General features: G+C 42.5%; 1 protein-coding gene across 4 annotated transcripts in view; it reads right to left on the minus strand.

Moving 5' to 3' along the window:
* Positions 1 to 749: 749 nt before the first annotated feature.
* Positions 750 to 23,776, minus strand: part of rerea (arginine-glutamic acid dipeptide (RE) repeats a) — an 84,058-nt gene continuing 61,031 nt past the window's right edge. For 2 of the 4 annotated variants that reach the window (XM_079478524.1, XM_079478525.1), the window contains 13 exons: positions 23,632 to 23,730; positions 18,029 to 18,109; positions 10,001 to 10,163; positions 9,569 to 9,661; positions 7,921 to 8,120; positions 7,647 to 7,808; positions 7,446 to 7,559; positions 5,298 to 6,673; positions 4,431 to 4,647; positions 3,643 to 4,345; positions 3,304 to 3,441; positions 3,033 to 3,213; positions 750 to 2,921 (listed from right to left, as the gene is read on the minus strand). In XM_079478524.1, the coding sequence (XP_079334650.1) occupies positions 2,888 to 2,921; positions 3,033 to 3,213; positions 3,304 to 3,441; positions 3,643 to 4,345; positions 4,431 to 4,647; positions 5,298 to 6,673; positions 7,446 to 7,559; positions 7,647 to 7,808; positions 7,921 to 8,120; positions 9,569 to 9,661; positions 10,001 to 10,163; positions 18,029 to 18,109; positions 23,632 to 23,730 (3,561 nt within the window). In that variant the 3' untranslated portion in view covers positions 750 to 2,887. Of the gene's footprint in view, positions 2,922 to 3,032; positions 3,214 to 3,303; positions 3,472 to 3,642; positions 4,346 to 4,430; positions 4,648 to 5,297; positions 6,674 to 7,445; positions 7,560 to 7,646; positions 7,809 to 7,920; positions 8,121 to 9,568; positions 9,662 to 10,000; positions 10,164 to 18,028; positions 18,110 to 23,631; positions 23,731 to 23,776 lie in introns of all 4 variants that reach the window. The other 2 variants (XM_079478523.1, XM_079478526.1) reach the window with 1 other exon arrangement.

The raw sequence follows: 23,776 nt of genomic DNA on the forward strand, positions 1-23,776 counted from the left end.
TTAGTGTGAATATATAAAATGTAAAACATACTTTTGTCCTTTTTGTCCATTATTGGAGATTGACAGGAAAACGATGGCTAGAAAAATGATCGACGCTAATCACTAGGCTATAGGTGCCGACATTGTACATACATTTTTATAAAATATACATATCTATATAGTTCATAACTATGTGTACTGTGTTAAGCAAACGGAGACCTGCTTTAATATTTTCAGTGATGTCAAATTAAAGCAATACACAACTGCAATGAAAATTTACCATTTTGTGCAAGCTTCTAGATAATCCAGACTTGTATGTTAGAGATTATGAGTCAAACTGTGTCTCTTTGCTGTATACAACCACATTTTGTAAATGTATATGCAATAGTCAAAATTTCATCTTTGATTTGGTGAATTACAAGGTAGGGTAAGAAAATGTTTTGTGTTAAGAAATGCTATAAAACATCTATTCACTTTGTGTGGTTTATGAGTCGAGTTAGAGATTAAGACATTATGTATAATATGAGAATTGTTCTTCCATTTAGTTACTTGTGGACTTTCTCTTGGAATTTACTTTGATTCCATTTCTTAGAATGACTTTTGCTTCTAAAATGGACAGCATTATTGCTTAAGAGCTATGTACTGTAAGCTTAACGGTGATGTTGTTGTGAGTATAATTTTACGATTACTCTTGTAAACCTGCTGCATTTATAAGGATGATTTCATTCAACCCAAAGACAAAAAGAAAAGACTTGAAACGGGTTTTTTGTCAGCATGAACATTTACTTTTGCCATGTCAAATAACAAAAAGTGATATTAACTAGAAATCAAGTTTTCATGTGGTGTAACTTAGTTTTATTTTAATTCCACAAAATTTTCAAAAAAATTACAAAATACTCAAATGGGGAGAACACAGGACTTACAATTTGCCTTAATTATCTCTACTTTTTGTTTACACTGTGTCATCCCATGGCGACTACTAATATATACAATAAGCTTCAAGATACCAGTATATATAAATCTTAGCAGTCAGAATGTACATTCTGCTATTGCCGCTTTGAAACAAGAAGCTAAACCATTGACAACACTCAACATCAAAGGTTTAAGACACAAAAGAGGGACGAAAGAAGAGAATGTTTAAAACAAAGAAAAATGCTGTATACACAGAGACAGAAAAAAAGACAACAGTCCAATTACAGAAAGTGATGATCAGTTTGGGCATATACTGTTAAAATATCCTTAGGGTTCAAAAAACAGGACAAAAAATAGAAATGATACTGTGAGCTTTCACTTTACTTTGAACTGTATGCTCAAAAAGGCCCAAATCCCAGCAACAATCTTACTGGAATGAAATGATTTTGTAAAACTGAAATAATATTTATTGTGATAAATCTTAAAAAACTAAAAATACTGCATGTAACAGTCAATGAGTGCTATCTACCAGCCTCAACATGATGGAGAGAAACTAGAGAGGCCTCATGCATCATGGGTAATGCAGTCTTAGGAAGGCAGAGAGAAGCTCAGATAGTTGTCTTCACTACTGTGAACACATGCACGCTCAGGTACAGACTCGAATCCAAGCTCTACATTTCTCAGTCACCATTTTCCCCCAGGCTTCACAGTGAGAATGGTTTGATGAATTTGTACAGTAGATCTGGAAAATGATTGTGTGAGCAGCTTGCAAGAGGAGTTACGGAACACAAAGTGGATATGTGGGGGCATTGCTATCTTTACCAGCACCCTTAAACAACAGTTCAATGTGTAAAGCTAAACAGAAAACAGAAAAAAAGAGCATCAAGATGTCATGTTACTTAAAACAGTACAATCGGTTTTGCTATGTATAATACTACAACCGTGGGAGTAGCTGGATTATGAACTTCACTAATACAACCGTTGCATTTCGCTTTGGTACACAAAAATAAAAATGACACAGACTTTTAAAATGTACTTGCTCATATATAAAAGCCAATTAGAGTTTAAAAACATAAACGTCTTTGAGGTTATTCAGTGCAATACTCTTTTTCCAAATGGTCAAGGCTACACAACTCTCCCCCTTCTCCACTTCAAGTGTTTCGAGTCTTCTGGGTTCAGCCATTAAAGGAAAAATAAGGTCATGAATGTTTGAGTTGCAGACTGTCAATATACAAAAACCAAATCAAACAAAACAAAAACAGGCTTCATTTGAGCATTGACCTTTAGAGGCATCTGGAGTATAATCCGGTACCATTCTCCCAGCATCCCCGGTTTAATGGACTGAACCATCTGACATGGTTACCTGCTCTACTAGTGCCACCTCCTTCCCCTCTGAAACAAGGGATGACACTTCAGGAATTATTATATCGGAGGTCTACCAACTTTGTTAGGAATCCACACTTAATAATAATTATAATAATAATAGTAATAATTATATGTATATATATATTTATATACTATTTACAGACTCGAAAAAACGCCATGCTGCAGCTTCTCTTAACATTATGAAAACTTCCTACAATGTATTAAAATAAACGTTGAATTTAAGATAGCACTTTTCAGATATAATGGCCCAGCTGTTCTGTTCCTTTTTTCCCCGTTTAGCACAGTGACAAAGTATCTGGTATCCTAGCACCTACAGAAACATCAGGGAAGATTCTCAGAGTATGTTCATGCAGGAAAGTCACGATCGGTCCTGTGGACGCTGTTACTACTTGAACAATATACAACCCCCCGCCCCCCGTCTCAAAAACAGTCAATGTCCTAACAAAAACGGTCCGTAATAGTGAAGAAAGCTGACAACAGAAAAAGGTTCCTCGGACAATCCTTGTCGCTCTGTCAAACTTAAAATGTTCCAAGGACATGCGAGTTCCTGTGTATGACTGTTCTTCTATGACCTCCTGTGTCCTGCTGAACTCTGGGAGTCCTCGGCTGATCACAGCTGTTTGTCGCTCTCTTTCTTCAACCGACTGAAACAGAAAAGAAAATAGTTTTTCATGAATGTATTGTAATTGGTGATTGTGTCACAGCATGATCTTTCATTCAAATTGCAATTTTCATATCATGCACTGTACACTGACCTGTAATAGTCCTCCTGTCCTGGCAGAGGTCCCCCGTGCATGTGGTGATGACCGTGTAGCCACTGCTGCTCCATGGCCAATCTCTGTAACTCTGCAGACTGGGCGTGCATGGCCTGCAGCTGGTGTGCTGCTGACATTTGTGGTGGTAGCCCTCCTTGCAGCTCTCTGGGGTATGGAGCACCTAGCAAACACAAAAAAGTTTGGTCTCTTATTGGCTGAACAAAGCACTAGCAAGATTGACATGTTATAAATGTACATGACGCAGTCTTACCGAACACAGGGTGCCGTAGCATCTCGTGTTCATGTGGAGGCTGTCCGAGCAGCGGGTTGGGGATGGCTCCGGGCGGGTACGGGAACCGGGCGAGGTGCGGTCCAGCTGCCAGCTGGTCTAAGGGATGTGGCCCAGAACCTGGAGGGCACACAAGACATTCACCACCACCTACTCCGTGTCAGCAGCTTTTTGTAATGGTTCACAGTCAATATTATATTGAAACACAAATACACATTATTAAGAGAATTGATATTCAAAATGAACATCAAGCTTCATGCATTAAATGTTTTAACAATAATAATCAGCACACAACATAGTACAGAGAGAGGGTTTCCTCACCTTGGTGCAATGGATCCTGTTGGTGCAGATGTAGGTGTGAATGGATGTGCGAGTGCTGATGGTGGTGCGGCGTCACGTTGTACATCTGCAGCCGCTGTATGTGGTCGTTAGCCACAGAAGCCATTCTTTCAACGTGTAGCCTCTCGGCTAGCCTATCAGGGTAGCCCATCTCCGGCCGTAACTGCGGCCCGGACAAAGCCAGACGCTCTCTCTCCAGAGGGTTCAGGCCCGGGTGGAAGGAGGCGAACGGGTGAGGGCCTGCCATATGAGGGATACCAATAGGCCCGTGCCGGGCAAAGTGCTCCATTGGGTTGGCGGAAGGATGCATGCCGTCCATTTCTGGAGGTTTGACCTCAAATCCTGGCTTCATCCTCTCCATCCTCAACTCCCTCTCCCGTAATTCCCTCTCACGCATCTCGCGCTCACGCATGCCGGGATCGTTATACAGGCCTGGCATGTGGTAGGCAAGGAGGGGGTCTGAGGGATTGAGCGAAACGAAGAAGGGATGGTTGCGGTTAGTGGGGGACATGACGTGGGGCCTGGCGTATTCCCGTAGTGTGTGCAGAGCGGGTGTGTCGGGGCCGATGTACGGGGGAACGGTGGCGATGGTGGTGGGAGGTGGATCGAAGGATGTCCGCATGTGAGCCGATCCTGTCATCTGAGGATCTCCCATGCGACCCTCATGAGAAGAACTGGATGCCTTCTGCGTGGACAAAGCAGATGTTAGAATAATGCCAAAACTCACTACAAAACAGAATTATGAACAAAATAACAAAACCAAAACTTACAGCAGATCTCTCTGCTTCCTTTTCTCGCTCCCGCTCTTTCTCTCTTTGCTTCTCCCGTTCTATCTCTTTTTCCTCTCGTGCTTTCTGTTCAGCCTCCCTCTTGGCTTTCTCCAACACCTCCTCTCTTTTCTTTGCCAGTTTCGATGAGGCAAGAGGTGTGAAGTAGAAGTCTGTTCTGGCACATGTGTTGTATCCTCTGTCCAGATGCTTGTTGAATCTGCAAACAAGATGGACAGAGAGATTGTTACTTCACCTATACAGACAGTTTGAGAATAATTTTAACCAGTGGCGCCATAATGGGGTGAGGCTAGGACGATTCTAAGGGCCCACGCACTTTTGAGGGCCCCTTCGGGATCATGCTGATTGGAACCGTAAACTAGGGGGATAAACGCACCCTAGCGGTGCCCCTGAATTTAACATGTCAGAGTCATTTGGCATTTTTAATGTAACACTGCCCAACTTGTGCAGAAATCCTCCCGAAGGCTATTCGAAAGACAATGCAATTACTTGTAACATAAATAACCTCTGGCATGTGCTCTTGTTTATTCTACGGTAAAGCCATACGATCAGTCTTTTTATTCGCCAGTGCCATAATGAGCTGCTCCTTTTGTGCATTAGTGAGCTTATTGCTATTCACTGCAAGCAAGTGTGAGACAAGGCCACAACAGCTGCACAAATACACAATCGGTTTTGATGGGAGGCTTTCGCCGCTAGGATACAGTCATTAATCTATACCCTGCTCTGTATGCTTGTTGACTGCAGAGAGGTTGAGATTACTTTGTATGCCAAGCGAACTCCGTAGTCTCCTTGGCTTCAATAGATTAAAGGCGAACTGCTAAAGAAACAGTGCAGACAAGCATAACATACCGTGCTGACTGGCTGGCGTGACTGGGAGTGTTGACGATGGTGGGCGGAGGTGAAGGACTCCTCTGAGGAGGTGGAGGACTTTCTGGTTCCTCCGTCTCATCTAGAGGCTCCTCTTTAATTTGTACAGGTGGCACAGTGGAGGGTCCCGGGCAGGGCGTGCTGACCGACGCAGGCAGAGGCATGGATATGGAGGATGGTGGTGGCTGTTGCAACGTAGACATTGAGCTCGTCACAGAAGAGGGAACGGTAGAGGGCGATAAGACGGGCGAGCTGCCTGGCATGAAGGGGTGGGGAGGGAAAGGGGGTTGAGATGGCGTTGAGTGAGATGAGGAGGAAGGAAGAGGAGGAGCCGGAGGGGGCACCTGACTTCCCGTAGCCGGCAGGTTTTGGGATTGGGTGAGTACTGGAGGCTGCACTGGAGGTGGCTGTAGTTGCTGGTTTTGCGACATGAGTTGAAGCGGAGGCGGATGGGCGGAGGGTGGGTGGTGCGTGGATAGAGAGCTGAGGGGCTTTAAGGCTGGCGGTGGGGGCAGGTTGGAAGGCATTTGTGGGAACGGAGGGTGGTTTGAATGCTTGTGTGATTGAGGGTTTGGCATCTGTGGGATAGGGGTGGTTGGCGGTGGTTTGATGTGAGGCATCGGCAATGGCGCGGGCGGTAATGGCTGCTCTCTGGGAGGCTGGTTGCCACTCTGTGAGGAGGTCTGAGATTGGGATGGGGGTGTGTGAGGTCGTTGTTGCGTCAAGGGGGAGGCCAATGTCTGACCCGAAAGGGGTGAAGGGGGCACCTGAGACTGACCCATTGGGAATGGCTGAGGGGGTAAAGCGTGAGGATGAGGCATGTGCAATGGCCCTGCCTGCAGAGGGTGCCCCATGGGCGGCATGGGGCCGTGTAGTGGAGGCTGCAGGGAATGAGGCCCTGACTGAGTGGGGGGTGGGGGCTGAGGCATGCCCTGCAGAGGGGAATGGGGCGAGGGTAGCCGCTGCACCCCTGACTGGATGAGGGCGAGTGGACCTGATGGAGGAATCTGCTGAGGTGGCATGGAGGAGGTGGGGGGGATTGAGGGGGATGGCTGTAAAGGGGTGCCTGAGGTGGGTGATGTTGATGCTGCAGCTGATGAAGGTGGGGCAGGGGGTGGAGCTCCTGTTTGACACTGGATGACCGGAGGATGTTGGCCCTGGAGGATCTGCTGCTGTGCAGAGGAGTCTGAGTCGCTTTCGTTATCACGTGGGCTGGGAATGCTAGGGGAGGAGCTACGGTTGTCCTGGTCAATATCCTTAGGATCACTGCTGCCCTCGTCATTCACGCTGCGACCATCAGAGCTCTCCCCTTCGCCTTCTCCTTCACACTCGGAGGGCGAATTTGGCCGACTCAGCTCCTGTGGGATAATGTTTGATATTTAAGAGTTCTTCCGAAAACAAACACACCGCTACACTTCAATTAATTACATTACATTAATAAATGGGACAATCACAACTAGGGTTGGGAACCAAGAACTGGCTCTTATTCAGTTATTTAAAAAGAAACGAAACCATGACCAATTTATACATTTCCGAAAAGGTTCTGGTGCAATGAGTGACCAAGCGCTGTGAGAATGGTCACAAACCAAACAGAAACGCTGCACCGTGTATTATTTGTAAAATAGGGGCTTTATGGAGTGTATGTATACATGATTATAATCATGACAGATCACTTTTTAATATTTCATTAATTTAGGGAAATGAAAGTGTCTTTGCATTCAAGGGACTATTTGGCCGACCAGTGTATTCCTGCTTGAAAAGCATAATGTTACTGTGTATAGTTAGGGTGTAAAAACATCAACTTTGAGGCACATATGATTGATGGACTAGCATTACTCAACATGACTTACTACCTTACAGCAACACTCCATTCAATTCAGATAATATAGTTAAAAAGTAATAACAGTTAATTTAACAGTTAATTGAAATGAAACCAGAACCAGGAATCATTAGGCAAAACTGAAACCGGAATCAGAAAATCTCTTACCATTCCCAACCCTAGTCACAACCAAACAAAACATTTCAAAAACCATATATCAGAATTATAACTGTAAAGGTAGTATAAAATGTAAAACAAAATCTTTCCAAGATGTTACTTGGCAATACATTTTAACACAATCCTCTGCTTACCTGCGTTTTAGATTTCTTTGCGTTTGCCCTCTCCGACTCCTCCGTGTCAGATGCTCCTTTCTCTCTCTGACGTTTGGCACTCTTCATAGGCGATGGCGCCTCTTCCTTTATCTTCTGTTATGAAATAATGTCAAATATAAGTTAGCTTTGATGCTCTAGTCTGTGCACATGTGTTGTGAGGGCTTTTGTAATGACTCATACCTTGCTGGGTTTCTTCATGGAGTCAGTCTTGCTGTCTGTGCTGGAGGTGCTGGCTGCACTAGGTGAGGTACGCCCGCTGGAGCGCAGGTCCTCATTGGTCGGTGAGGCTCTGCCATCAGGGCTGGAGGTTTGCTTCTTGCGGCCACTTCGTAGCGTTGACATCTGAACCAATCGAGACAACATCTGATGTAACAAATGGCTAACGGTGCAAAATTAACTTAGTCTCATTACAAAAACTAAAAAAAGGTTAAAATCGTTGGTGGTTTGGACTTACTGAGCCGCGGTTCCGTCGAGTCCTCATGCTATGCTTCCCACTGAGTCCATCCTCTTCCTCTTTGACGGGTTTAAACATAAACGGTGGCGGGTCTACAGGCTTCTCGATGGGGGGCAGTTCTCCGTACTTCTTAAAATGAATTCTGCAGTCCGTGCACAGCAGGATGTTCTCGCGACCCCCGTGGTGCCAGTCCTTGGAGGCTGTAAACACGATTTAGATTCGGCTGAGTTCAACTTATTAAATGTTGCACTAACACAGCAGTATGTGAACTAGGGTAAGGATATGTTTACAAAAAGAATTAAGCAAACCGACAGCACTACAGCTGAGCATTGTTGAGTGCCTCTACAATAAAGCCTCAAGTGCGTGCAAAGGTTTACTTGGTTTTTATCATATTTGTGAATGTAGCTTGAAACCGATAGCCTGAAGCCTTTCCGCTTTTTGGTTGTCGAAGTATGATGTAGTGCTTGAATAATTTGATTCACCTTGTTGACCGTAGTCCTATGTGCATCTTCAGTGAAAAGGTCATTGTTCCCTACGGACTAGTGTTAATTTTGTCAGCTTTTTTTATTTTAGTCTTAGTTTTAGTCTCACGATAAATATACTTTTTAGTTATTCTCTTATGTAGTCATCCATGTCCTGTTTTTGTTTGGTCAAGTTTAGTCGACTAAATGTCCATGCATTTTCGTCTCGTTTTAGTCAATGCAAACTTAGGTCACATTTTCGTCATGCTGTGTAATGGTTAAAATTATGAAAATAATTACTTTGCTAAAATTTATAATATAAGTGCATAGGATTCATAGACATCCAACCTCTCAGTTAAGTTCTCCTGCAAAATACTAGCGTACGGATTCACAGGTTTCTCGAGGCGGAATATCTTTATTCAGAAACCACAATCGCAAAAAAACAATGTAGTGGAAATCCCTGTTTGGGGGATCTGAACTGATGAAATCTGGCAACTGCAAACATGAACGCTCGCACAGCAGAGGCTCGAACAAAAATCTGTAATATTTATCTTGCATCAGTTTTTGTGCAAGTTTTTATTTTATAACTGCCTTTTAGTCTCATAATTTTTCACACATTTCAATGATATTGTGTGCTGATAGTCTTAGTTGTCATGTTAAGGGCTTACTTTTAGTCTCGTCATCGTCTAGTCTTCGGTGTTGACAAATATTTTCCTTTATTATTTTCGTTAATGAAATTAACACCACTATGGACACCATGTGAGCCGGATGTAACAAGGACTGAGACAAAACGTGGACGCGACCATGCATAGAGACTATTATACTATATCATATGTTTTGATTTGCAGTGTTCATCTGTTATGATATTATTGTATCAGGTTAATATCTAAAGCACAGCAGAAAAACTAATATTTATAATCTAAACAAGCCCTAAGGGTGCATGCTCCCAATTTTATATGTTTGATTATTCTGCATCTTATTCTGGCTGGTAGTCCAAGGAAACCCCTAGAGCCATTTCAGAGGAAAATTTTAAAATATTGGTGTGTCCGATCTAATGTTTAAAATCTCTGAGCTGCCATCAATTCGAAAATTGACTTTTCTTTTTCTTTCAGCTTCAGACTAGAAGAAATCATAATAACACATATATCCTCACAAAAGCTATAGGATGGAATTTTGAAAACACTCACTGGTAGTGAAACAGTGGCGGCAAGCGTAGCCCTTCAGTTCCTGCTCACTGTCCTCGCTGTCAAAGTCATCTTCACTGGCCGAACTCAAGTCCACTGGATAAGAAACATACACTGGTTATTAATGTAACATTATTCATATCTACAGCCTGTTAGACGACTATATCAGTAAGACATAACAGAAGCCTGCTACACTTATTAATACATTATCAGTATTGCTTTGAGGAGACAAGTACAGTACACATAATTAGGTTGATCCCTCCTCTGTTCTGTCTCTTATCGCATATGAGATTTCAGCTGTTTACTTTGAAGAATAACAGAGGGGGATATGTGCTCTGGAAAGCCATATTAGTCCTGGGAGTTTCAGGGAAGTCATGTTTAGCCATGAGAGTGTCTGTTCACTATCTTTAGGAAAAACGGGCAGACTGCACTTACGGAACTCGCTGGAAGGTGGGCGGGAGGGTGTGTTGACGGGGGTGGAGGCAGTTCGGGTCTTGATCCGACGGAAGACAGGCTGTCTGCGGTGCCTGCGGTGGGCTCTGCAGCTCGCAGCCTCTGGGGTTTTCTTCCAATAATAGTAAAAGGTAATCAACTCCCCCTGTGAGATAGGAAACATGAGAACATCTTTTAAGACCAGTCAAACAGTCTTCGGCTAACACAAGTATAAAGCGTTTTGGTGTTTAGTTCAACGAATCGTATCAGTAAATCGGATTAAAGTACATGACAACATTTTGTTTTGATAGTCGTACTAAATAAATACGACTTCAAATGTCAAACTGACAAGTGCAGCTACACTGAACGTTTCTCAGCAGCCGGCTGATGAAACCGGTTTAGTTTTGATGACCGATAGAGATCGAGTGGGGAGGCAGATGACTCAGCGTGGGAGCGCACGGACCCGGACAAAGACTCCATGCCGGGTTTACCAGCAAGCCAGCTTGTTGTGCTGCGGCCGTGTCTGTCCCAGGATTAGGCGGTGAAGCTCTCTGAATGTTGGGATATTAGGATCAGTACATTGGTGGCTGCCTGGGTGGCAGACGCTTGAATGGAAACAAAAGAACATGTCAGGGAGAGCTTTGGCGCTACAAATAGGGAGTGAAATGGCTCCAAGCCCCTGCGCTAGAAGAGTCAATTGAACTTTAATCAAACATTCAGATGGCGCGCTTGCCAGGGAGTACGGCATATCCCGAGCACAAAAGCCAGCCAGGAAATCAATACCCTACTGAAACATTAACACATGCAATCATGGATCAGAAGACGCTTTGCTGAGGCAGCCTGTGCAAATTAACTGTCGCTTTCCGGCCACGCTCAAAATAATACACATGCCTTAAAACTGTTGTCTGGTGGGGAAGCAGTGAACAGGACAGTCATGGGTTTTGTCAGGGTCTGTTACACTTGGGGAAAATGGGGCTCGAGGGTCTTTAATGCGTATTGACTGCTTTCTCTCTTTGCTTCACTTGTTTTTCTTGACATCAATTGGTCATTAAAACGTTGCTCTACCCAGCACATTAACAGCATTACAGCAAACACTAGAAACTATTCTTGGCAGGGACACTTAAACTTTGAATCCTATCAGACAATTCATAGACAATTTTATGACTTGAGAGAATTTTACACTAGATACATTAGTTTTAAATGCATGCATATATGACAGTATATGAAATACTTGAGCTTGAAAGAAAAGGTAGTCAAGCTGGTCTGCTAAGCTAACATGTCTGACATGGATAAACTCAGGAGATAAGTCTGGCACTTACAGCTTCTTAAAGGCTTTGCCTGCCACTTTTCACCAGCCATTTAGGTACAGCATCACTTTGCTTTAGAAGGCATACCAACCTCAATGCTTTACGCTTTAATACTTAAATCCACTGAATAGCTATAAAATATTGTTGGGGATGATATATGCTTGGAGAGATAAAGTGAAAACAGACAAAGCACACATTGCCAAAAAGCACACTTGGGCTGGCGGTAAAGGAGTTGCATAGAATTTACTAAATGCTTCCAGATGCATCCGAGTTGAATTTACTGATCAGCAGCACAACCAGCAGCTTCCACTTTAAGCAGCCCAATGGATGTACGTAGAAAGAATATCAATTATCGCAATTACATCAATTACTTGTGGGTGGTAGAAACGCTTGCCAAATGAGGAAAACAAGGCTGACAAATCACTTACGTTCAACTAAGTTTCCCAGCCACCTCGGTTTATTGGCACGATTTAAAAGCAGCATGTTATCTACTCTTATTTGAAAAAACACATAAGAGTTAATGACTTTCGATAACTATTTAGAATAATAAGCTCCTGTGAGTTATTTACGTGATATGATGAGGGGAATGTGTTACTGTGAAAGGCTGTTGGCCGGTCGTCCAGGGCGCAGGTGCAGGCCAAGGATGGCAGGCGTCATGATGTGAAATTTAATTGAAATGTGCAGATCAAAACTATTCAGCAGGACAGCAGGCTGGCTTTCTTTACAGCCTAATGACTGTTCACCGTATCCCACCCAGCCCTCCTTTACTCATAGTTGCCCCGATGCTTTTTTATTTTCCCTCTCTCCATTTGATGTGAGCTTTGAAGCATGAGACCTCAACTTAATCCTACCGGAGATAAAAAGAAAAGGTCATTTTAGCCCTCCATTTTGCTGGAGCACTTCATAGTTCTTAAACATCCTGGAAGAAAGGCTGGCAAAAATTTCATCCAGGCTCTGTGTAATAACACGGGAAAAGAATTGCAGTGGCCATTCAAAAGTAATTTAGTCCACATGCTATCAAGACAGGTGTCAAGGTTTGGGAAAAGCCGACATCCACAGGCTGACGACAACGCGGTGATGTGAAATGCAATCTGCTGGTGCAGTATGTAGAGTAGGGAACGAGGATCAAAAAAGTGATGAAATGTTTTGAGAGGATCATCTGTGATGATGACAAATTTTCCTCAGGCGATAACTGGGCGAGGGAGAGCTATAGAAAAATCCCCTTTCAGGCTTGGGGAGAGGAGATGGTGGAGGAAATATGATTTGATTAGAAGCATGGAGGGGCTGCGCTAAGTTCTTCATCCCTCACCCGTTCCAGCGCTGCCCATTCTATTTGACGAGACGAGAATGGTTTGTACACGGCAGATAAAAAAAAGCAATATGTTTCAAGGTGCTGCACGTAAACACAGGACAGGCAAGGAAGATGCTATTAGTCTTTTATATAGGGAGATGTCCTACTGTGAAGCAAAATAAAAGATGACATGTGGGGGAGGAAATGTGTCCCATGAGTTCCTGTTTTCTGAGGTCTGTGAAGCTGGATGCACATAGCGAGTCAAATGCTAAGACTGACAGCATGAATAACAAAGCCGGGGTTTGTGTGTCAAGGTAGATTTGTTGCAAGCAAAACAGGATTTTGCTCAAAACCTTCAGGCTTTAAAATGTCAGATTTTCACATTGTATTTTGTAGTACACTAAACGGATGAGTATTTTATTTCCTGTTCCCTTTGTGCTCTAAACTGTAGGACTTTCCGCTAATAAAATATTATTTGTGTTGCAAGCTAGGCATTGTTTCCACCATTTTGTGTGTTACACATGCCCTCTTAGATTTTTGTAGCACATAAAAACACTTAACTAAAACACATACATTTTCACAAATAGCTTGTCCCCCTAGAGCCAGGGTGAATGCATAAAGTACTGCGCGTGTGGAATTTCCTCCATTAGCCCTGAATCTCCAAGCAGAAAAGAAGAGCGTGTGCCAGGGAGCAAGAGATACCGACGACGTAAGCTTGAAATTATGAGACGTTTCAGTTTGCTTCTATCTGCAGTTTATTTCTGGAGGGTGGATTATCTGACAAGGAAGGGGCTTACCTCCTATCGTGGCACAGGAAAACGCTTTAGAATGCCTCAAGAACCCGTCAACAGCAAGAAATGTGGGCGTGTATGTACATGGCTGTGTAATTTCCAGCAGATTTAGCTTCTTATTATTGCGATTAGGATGTCATATCTGGACTTTCTACTTGTGTTTCTCTGTGTAGGACGGGTGCAAGGCCTAAACTCCTATATTTATACACTCATCCACACTCAGGCCTGGACTTGAACAGATGGTTTCTGTTTTTCCTGGCAGATTTGTGACGAAGCCACAAAAGGCCCCTGCTTTGACAGCGAGCCAAACAGTTAAGGCTGTAGCTGGCAAATATAGGGGAAGGATAGCGGCAGAGAATGCAAGGGAGGGCAGCGAGGGGGAGAGAGAGGGAGCGAGACAGAAAATGGAAGATAGAAATGGACGAATCAACCCTGCCTGAAGAAATCTCAAGAGCGTTTGCTTGGTTAAACAATGTTTTTAACACAAGAACATTTGGTCAGAAGGTGCAAACATGCGATGTGCAGCTGTAAACATTAATTAGAGGAGTTGGCTGGTGTGCTTTCATGGGAGCAACGGTTCCTGTGTACTTGCAGGTCGAGAGAAACCATTTTAATTTTGGGGGGAACTATCACATTAAAGTTGCAACTTCTAGAAGAACTGTTACGTACCTATCATACTACAAGCATATGCAATGGTACTATAAATCAAAAATAAAACCATTACAAACAACCAGATTGAAGAGATTTTATTCAATACCTCTATATTATTTAAATTGTCTTTATGATAAATTTTACATCAACTTAAATTCTCATAGACAGTCAAACTAAATGTTGTATTATGCAGTCTAATAAAAGCCATTTAAATCGCATTGAAAGCAGGCGTCTATTACCGTAACCTTGCCCCAAAGCCAACAAAGCCAAGTACCACGCTGCAAAACCTGCCACCATTCAACACAATTGGCCAACCTTGTGGTTAAATCAGGCAAATGGGAGAGAAATATGTGCTATAATGGCCTTGGCTGATAGAGCAGAGTGTAAAAGGATGTTAAATAGACAGCAGATCCCTGCTGCGCCGATGCTTTCTGTGGGAAAAGAAAGAACGAGCCGTGCTCTCGCAGGTCAACAAGGCACAACCAGAGGAATCAGCAGTTGTGTTTCCCTGCTGTAAGCGCTTTTAGCCATTGGAGGCGAACGTATGCCGCAGCGAGGCTTTTTGATGGGGGTCGATCTCTTTAATCCGAAAGATCAAGTTGTACAGCTACAGCTTTGTTCAGACAGCCAGACCCAAAATACAGAGAACACCACGCACGGTCTACACACACACGCAACGTTAATATATTATCGTTTGTGTATTTGCACAGCCTATTGAATGAGTCTTAACCGTAAAAAAAGGCTAAGAATGGGCAACGTTTCCGATGTTTCCATAAACACCATCATTTACCAAAACAAGCAGACCATTTTATCAAGCTTGGACAGCTGCAGGACAGTGAGCATGCCGCCAGTTTTGGCCATTTTAATTAGTGCCCGGCCCCGAATACATCTGATCACACTAGCACTTCTCTAGGGCACTGGCTGCGGGGCTAATGTCTTTGCAATGAATTCAATTTGACATTTATACAGATCGCACCAGGGCAAACATCTGCTACAGGTTTGTGCCGAGAACATTTCTATCATCTTGGCCACCTTAGCTTGAAAATTACAGGGCCCGAAGGCTAGGACTGCTCCATACACAATTGGATCTTCACCTCCCCGCAACACCGGCGATACAGCTGCTTTATGGTAACGGCTGTTTTTCCAGCGTAGCGGAAAATGTCCTCTGTAAATAAGTCCCTGCAGTACAGGCTTCTCTTTAAATATTTTATTTTCCTCTCTGTTGCGTTCTTGCAGGTGCAACTTAATCAAGCTTTGGAGTGGGACCAGCAAGTCTGCGACCCCCTGAAACAGAGGGTCTACCTGGCAAAGAGAAAATCCTTTTTTTACATTTATTTTAAATAAATAAAAAATCATATTTATTTATTTTTTGGGTGATTAGCTATCTGATAAGCAGGATAGTCAGTCGGTCATTATCACAAAATAAACTCTTCAGGATGATAAAAGACCTGATCAACATGTCAGGTTTAAAGGGTTTTTCTAGCTCAAATGTGACGTCGCCAAACAAGATTTCACTACTTTTACAGCCATCTAGAGAGAATCCTTCCAGAACACCACACGGACAGAACCGTGAGGCCATTAAAAGGTATACACCGTTATCTGTGATCTGTAGACCCGTCGCGGCGCCTTTATTTGGGAACTTTCACCGAATGATTCCATGACGCTGTCTTACAAGTGGAGGAAATGGTGGCAGCGAAAAGAGTACAGACAGTAAGACGACACACCCACTTCCCCTGCTTCCTCTTTTATTTGCCTTCATATAAAGCATTCCAGAGAGCTAGTCAGCCCTGGTGTGTTTGCACAGCAGTGGGTTCTTAGCCTTGGCACCGGCTCTTTATGAGAAACTCAGCTAATAAGAGCTGAGGGGAAAAAAATAGGGAGAGGCAGAAAGCTGCACTGTATCACACTCCACAGCTCTGGCCATGAGCCGGAGAGTTTAAAAAACAAACCGGTAACTTAACCCGCCTGACATATCAAAGAGAGCACGACCCTGAATAAACTGCACAGGAAAGCGTTTAGGTTTTCGAGTTAAAATGAAAATGGAATGAAATATAGAAATCTCCTTATTCTCCCGGTTACAAAATCTAGCACTCTAAACAAGAAAGAGCGCAGAAGGCTTGTAGAGAAAATAAATCAAGCTTTCCTTAGGGCATTGATTTGTACGGAGAGCCGGCTTCTTTGCGACTTTAATGTAAGGCAAAGTGGGGCTTTTTAGTTATATGAGAACACTCGCTTTTCATAGTGTATATTAAAATAACCCTTCAATCCGGTCCTTCAGCAAAACTGCCGTGCTTCAGGCATTCCTCTTTCCGTCCAATATTTAGAGGGCAGCCTGTAAACGTACATGAATGAATGTATATTCACTAGTCTAAATAGGCAAAATGGTTATTTAAATGGACTTGCTTATAAATATAAACACATTATTCTAAAATCTCTGCCTAGATTAGTTAACCGGCTATGCCGGATAACACAATACATTTTAGGATGTTACAGAAAAATAATGAAATTTAGTCTTTGACATAATAGAACAACTGTTATTTCTTGAAAGTCTACAAAAAAACTGGACCTTGCAACTGTGAAGAAACAAATGCGTACAGGATTTATCTACAGTAAAAAAAAAATCAAACAAGGCCAAATAAAACCTTTAAGTAACATTTGAAGACTAAATTGAAACGATCTGCTTGTCAAACAGGTATTTGGGTGTGTACACACTACAGAGTTAATGATTATTTGCCCTGAATTCCTCTTTGTTGTTTCATGTACAGGGTCATACAGTACTAATAATTAAAATGTGGTCATTTAAGTTGAAGATGATGGTAGGCAGAATACATGCTGTTCAGCATGACAGTCAAACAAAACTATTAAGTGCTGCTGTAAATTAAGGCTGACGGATCTTACCACGGCTTCTTTAATTTCTTTATTGACTAATCATTGAGTGTGGTCAATACACCATAAAACACACACTTCATAACCTTTTAACCAGAGCTTGTGCTTGAGTTTATCTGACAGAGCACTGAGGACAGCAAGCTAACATCTGACCTTTGACAAAACAATGTTTAAAACCATTACTGGTATGCAAGGCAAAGAAAAACAAAAAATTGTTAAGTGGTTTTGCTTAATTTTCAGCTTTTGTTACAGTGTGGAGGTATTTAAAGCAGACTAGTTCTTTAGCAGTATTAGGCAATAAAAAAACATTACACATTTAAAAGTACTACAGAGGTGAAGAAGCACAAGATGTAAAAAAAGGCAAAAAATACAGTAATATGCTAATTTGAATAGAGAATTCTTATTCCTAAGAAATATCTGAGATTTTTGAGTAATTGTCCTCTATATTCCTGTTGAGCTTATACTTGTGCTCAGCTGTGTGAAAGATGGCTATTTACATTAATAATCAAGTTCTGCAAACTAAATAAAAAGTACAATTAGAATGATATTTTAAAATGCAAACAAGAATTTTAAATGAAATATAATCATTTAAATATAAATGTGCTCAGTAAAAGTGAAACATTTAGCACATCGCAGAAATAACTTTTAAATTGCCTAAAAATGTGCATTTGCATAGGAAATAGGTTAACAGAAATTCAGATATGATTTAAAGCATAAAATATGTTTAGTTACATAAGTTACAAGTTTTTTTTCTAAAACACTACTGTTATGTTTGTTATTCTTGTGCCTAAGCATTTGGTAATCAGGTGTGTAGCTGTATTGCAAAATCTGCATAATGTTATATAAACAGTGATGGCTCTGTTTTGACCAAACACATCATGTCTCAGGGCCCTAATCCAAGCACCTAACATGCTTAGCTAAATCTAATATTCATGCACTCAAGTCCACATGTGAGCTATGGCTTTTAAACCCTTCTATACCTTTCCCCATTTTCAAAACTACTGAAATGCAACTTCAACCTCAATACAGACCACGGTCAAAATAAAAACTCTTAGTTTCCCAGTAAAAACCAACACAAATATTTAAAGCGCAAGAAATGACTTACCGTCTCTTTATTAGGGAGCAATTCTTTCCGAATCCGGAAAAAGTTCTTCCCGTACTGCCTTAAACCCTTTATGAACCGTTTCTGTTGGAAAACAAAACACAAATTAATTTTTTTATCAGACATTAGTCTTTCATGCATACACAGTGTCACAGTGTAAAGTACACATAAAATACAACCACAAGAAAACCATGTTTTGATTTTAATCTGAAAATCTCTGCTCGGGTTGACTACACTCCTAAGCAACAGCACAGCTTTTTACGCTGACAAAATGACAGGAAATGACAACAAATGCAGGAATAGAAGCCCGTCTGATATTTTGGTGAACGTTTTATGACATGCATTTTAGGGTCGTACAACCCTAATAAGTTCAAAGCTAAAACTTCACTAAGTTGCAAAGAATCACAACAATCGCTCTCTAACAACTGCCTCATTCCTGTGCAAAGTACGGAAAATACAAAACCTTTTGCTTGCTTACAGTAATGCAAATAAACAACTTAAGCTAACAATGTTCAAATTAAACAAGTTAATCCATCTGTAAATGATTGCTTTTTTCGAACAAACATGTACAATTATCAAACAAACCCTTCAACGATTAAAAACATGAGAAAATCACTTTAACAACCCAAAGCAAAGAGTTAACTCCTGAAATAAAATGTGTTTACACAGACCGCTGTAATACAAAAGGAGTCTGTGTAGCTCGACTGCTTTTCTCTTCCTTTAAGAGCCACAGAATGTGAGCAATAAAAAGCGGAGGCAGAAACATTCATAACCAGCGAAGCAGACAAGCAGCAGATTTACTTTCTTGTTCCAGCGCGAGCCCCGCTCCACACTCAACGCTCCTCAACAGCAAACTGTTTTAAAACCCAGCAAAAGCCCACGGCACACGATCAAAACCTCAACGTCCACTCGTAGGTTGTACGAAAAAACGAGGTGCAAATCCACAAAGTCTCCAAAGGTACGTCGTGTTTTTTACGAGCAAGAGATAGCTTGTCACTCTCTGCTCCTCCACTACAAAGGGGAAGGCTTTACATGTGATCTTTCTGCTAGAGAGCCTCTGGTCTGCGGTTGGCTTGAAAACCTGGAGTGGAGTTCAGCGCTACATGGCGGAACATCACACATGCATCTGTATGTGTGCGCGAGTGTACCACACGAGCCTGTGCTTCTCATTAGTTCAACATCAATTCCCCTCCCACCTAGGGGCTTTTACAAGGGAACTGCACCATGAATACATTTAATGAAACCGTAAACTGCAAACGTCCACACCAAGGAGACAGCGAGCTGAGGAAAGCAGGGGCGATCTTTGTGGAGCATGATTAAATGACACGAGTCGTCTTGAAAGCCAGGCATGGAGTTCCTCCAGCCAACTTCTCAGATTGATACTGTATGCAACGGTTATGTAACCGGGAACTGTTTACGCATGGCATTTAAAAGAACAATCTTTGATGAGGCAGGCAGCGAGTATTACAAAATCTGTGCCTCAAAGCGCTTCTAAAACTTGTAAGGAGATGTTTGAGCATAATGAAAACCTGAGTTGTGCAAATTGAGACTAGATGCTTTTTAAACATCACTTCCATGAGTCCCGCGTAAATTAAAACATCACATGGGTCAAGATGCTTGAATATAACTGGAAGGCATTGGAAAAACCTACCACAGATGGCACGTTTCATCTGCTTTGATAAAGAGGCGGATGATTAACCAGTAGGTGGTGCAATGTACAAAAAGAGTGTAAGCTGGTCTTTAAATAGACATGTGACCACACTTTTAGTGTTGAATTAGACAAGTCACATGTTCTGAATATTACAAATATTTTACTTAATGTTTTTTTATTGTTGTATTTTGTGCAGTACCTAAAAAGACAAATTGGAAATATATGAAAATAGTCATTAAAAGCATGTATGTTTCCACCAAAGGGCACATGGCATTGTGGGTCAAGGGTGACAACAACCACCAGTCAACAAGACCACACAGAACAAACGACCTCTTACACAGATAATGTGTTAATGAATCTTCAGCCCAATGACCACAGGTCTAAGGTCCACACCCGTGCATATTTTATTTAACACATTAACTTGCGTCGGGGTCATAGCCTGCCTTCATTATCTGAGGTCTGCAAATCCAACCGGCAGGACAAAAATCAATTACACATGCCAGGGCGGCCTGATTATGTCACTCTAATTATGTTTCCGCTACTATAATATTTACAGTGCACGGCGGGCAGGCGGCTTCGTGCATGGCCGTCTGGTTCTCGCTCCGCTCCGCTCCGCTCCGCATGTTGGCTCCACTTTAAGGCTCCATTTCAGCTGCCTGGGCTCACTGCTTTCTCAGCGCGACTAATAAATCATCCACCAATCTGCTGCCTGAATTGCTCTGCCTCGGCTACGATTGCTCCGGCCCTCCGTTGCTAGGCAACAGGGCAGACGAGGGAGGGACGGAAGGGGGGAGAGCGAGGGGCGAGTGGAGGAGGGGTGAGAGGGGGAGGCGAGCGCTACCAAGTCACCAGCCGCCCGCTCTACCGAAACAACAGGCTTCTTTTCTGTCAAAAATTGTTCCAGCACGCTGGTTTTGCTCTCTCTTTCTTTCTCTTGACAGTACGCCATTGTAATCGAGAGAGGGGAGAAGGGAATAAAGCTGAAAAGGCTATTGTGACGTGTGCGGACTTCCTGCTTAAATCATAATTGTTAAAAGCTGTAAAACTGGTTAACATCATTGAAGCATGTACAAACAGATGGTGTCAGGCCACTCCGCACAAAACACACTAAGCGTGTCCAACACAAACGCACACACAGGCATTCAGAGAACTGGCAGTCTTAAAATACCAAGAATGCCTAACATTTAACTCTGGTACAAACACACGGGGGTCTTATGAAATCAGTGTGCTTGGCCTTTTGCCGTGGCCAACCCGCTATGAGCAAAATGGAGGAGAGTATAAAATTACAGTCTGTGATATGTACACAAATATGATTTGACATGAAGGCAACGATTGTGACACACTCGCACACAAAGTAACCACAAAAAGAGATGAGAGCCAGCCCACATCCTGTCCATTTAAGCCTTACATAACATCGAAACCACAACAGAAAAAATAACTATCAAAAGGCAGGACATAAGTCATATTAATATGAGCGCATGCTCAAAAATCTTTCTATATCAGGCCGTCGCCGCCACTTAGACATTTGCTAAGCGCTTCAAGCTATAAATATGCATCGATTCAACGAAACCACAGCTTTTCTTGTGCTCCGAGTAAAACCAAAGGTGACAGGAAATCTCCCACACACCCTTCCTGCCTGCTCGACTCGCACGACTATAAAGTCTTGTTAATCTAGGCACCGATGACTAAACTTTGCGAACAATAAACCTGAAATAGCCCAGCAATGGGGAACATATAACAAGCGAGTTATTTTCAGGGTGGGCTGCCGGTTGCGCCGTCCGCAGGAAAAGAGTCTGGCTCTATACTATGGGAGGTGTTATACATTCTTCTTTGCCCCACCGGCCTTTTTTTCAATGCACTGGGATAAATAGTAAAGAGCGGGAGGTATTTGGCTGAAGATAACTTGCAGGGTTCTTTGCTCGCCACTGGGGGGCCGCAGTCTTGCCAGGTCGCTCAGCTATCAGGAGCTTTACATGTCATTCGTCAACCTGTGACGCACTGAAATACAACACTTATGTTCTCTCTTTCTCTCTTTGGCTATGTCTGAAAACCTTTTGAGTACCCTGCCTAGACAGCATTTTTGGACAATATAAGCTTGCTCAAAGACTGACTGTTAAAGTTAAAAGAATTCTCCATCAAAAATGAGTACTGCATGTCTCAGTCGTCTTTTAAGATTAAAGCATGACACGTATTTATAGGGATAGTTCACCCAAAAATTTAAATTCTGTCATCATTTACTTACCCTCAAGTTGTAAACCTTTATAAATGATTTTGTTCTGCTGGACACAAAGGAAGATATTTGGAAGAATGTTAGCAGTTTTCAGTTCAGGGGTCCCATTGACTACCATAGTTGGAAATTACAATGGCTGTCAAAGGTGCCCCAGAACAGTTTGCTTTCCTAAATTCTTCAAAATATCTTCTTTTGTGTTCAACAGAACAAAAAAATTTACAATCAGTTTGTTTCTATGGAGATAACAATTTTCCATGTATCGTTCTGTGTGTTCAACAGAACAAAGACATTTGTACAAGTTTGGAACTTAAGGGTAAGAAAATAGTGACAGAATATATGCCTTTATTTTACAACATTTACTTAGTTTTACAAACTAAATCACAGACTGAGCTCTAAAACGGGTAAAGAAATAGAATGGCACGCTCGCTCTTTCTGCAGCTCAAACAGCTGCAGGCTACTTGAGGAAAGAGGCACTGAAGAGTGGTGAGCATCCGAGGGAGACGGGTGACAAGTGACCCTGAACTGAGGATGATTCTGTCATTTCTGTGGCAGTGGCTGTCACTTTTATTCACATTTCAAAAAGGAGCGTCGGAAAAAGTGCAGGAATAATGAGGCGGCCGACCTGAGGGCCGAGTGAGCGGTTGGAAGAAAGATAGAAAGCGAGAGATGAAAAATAAATGAGGAGCAGCGGGGCCGGTGTGGGCATCCAAGGTCAGGGGTACATTTACACCTGTCCCTCAAGGCTTCTGGGCTGTGTAAGCACAACTTGAAATCAGATCGTGGGGAGTGGTGTCCTTGATGGTGCTGCGGTGCCCTGGCCGGGTTACAGACGGGGAGGGGCGGCACCTTAAAACTACTTCCTTAGGGGTGCATGCACATCACAGAGAAAAATACAAACAGCGGTGTAATGGAGACCCGTTCTCATTTGGTATCTATTCAGCGTGTCTATTATTCTTTATAGACACTCTTCAATTTTCAATTGTGTTTCTCAGCATGTTACAAAACAACAGTGCACTCGGGTTAAACTCGCCACTGCGAATCAATACTCAATCTAACTGATCTTTAACAGTTTGCTGATACCATTATGACAACCCTTATTTTCACAATTCTGCTGATAGACAATCTGTAGACGATATATATACACCGGCAAACATACCACAGGGACCTACATACCACAGCCTAGAAAATATTTGGGTATCTCCAACTTTTTGAATATTTATGAGTTTTGCAGCAAGCTCTTAAAAGTCAAAATGCAGGTTGAGAAACATAGTTCATTTAAGGACACTGGGCGTGGGCTGTGAAAACATGTAAAAATATCTTGCGCAATTAAATGTTTGCCCAGGGCTTTTAAACTGGACTTCATGGCTTTACATCAATTCCTTTGAAGATTCAAGGTAAGCGTACAAGTCACTTTTCAGGCAGTTATCGACGCTGTAAATCTTTAAAACTATTGTTTGCAACACACAGCTTTCTGCCTCCAAGATGAAATTTTATTCCTAACGCTAGCACAAGCCGACCAAGACTTTGTTTCCCGTCCTTTGCTTGTTCGTTCCGTCTCTACCTCAAAGAGAAGATTTATCCCTGAGGCCATAAACAGGATGCAGCTGCCCGGTTCTGCTGGATGGGTTGGAACTCTAGTGCTTTTTCACTGGACATTAAAGAACCAGAAACGAGAGGGATTATGGGCTCTTTCTTCACAAAGACAAAGTTAACTCCTTCACTCACCACTTCATCTTCTGACCAGCACTTCTCGATGAGCTTTGGCACTGGTTTCTTCACCAGCCGCTGCAAGGCTTTTCCGGCATCATAGCTGCTCTCGTGAAGCTGTGCAAAACAAGAGGGAAAAATTTCATCAAAATCAGTCATGAAA

Source organism: Barbatula barbatula (assembly GCF_947034865.1).
Source record: "Barbatula barbatula genome assembly, chromosome: 17".
In the NCBI taxonomy this organism is placed as follows: Eukaryota; Metazoa; Chordata; class Actinopteri; order Cypriniformes; family Nemacheilidae; genus Barbatula; species Barbatula barbatula.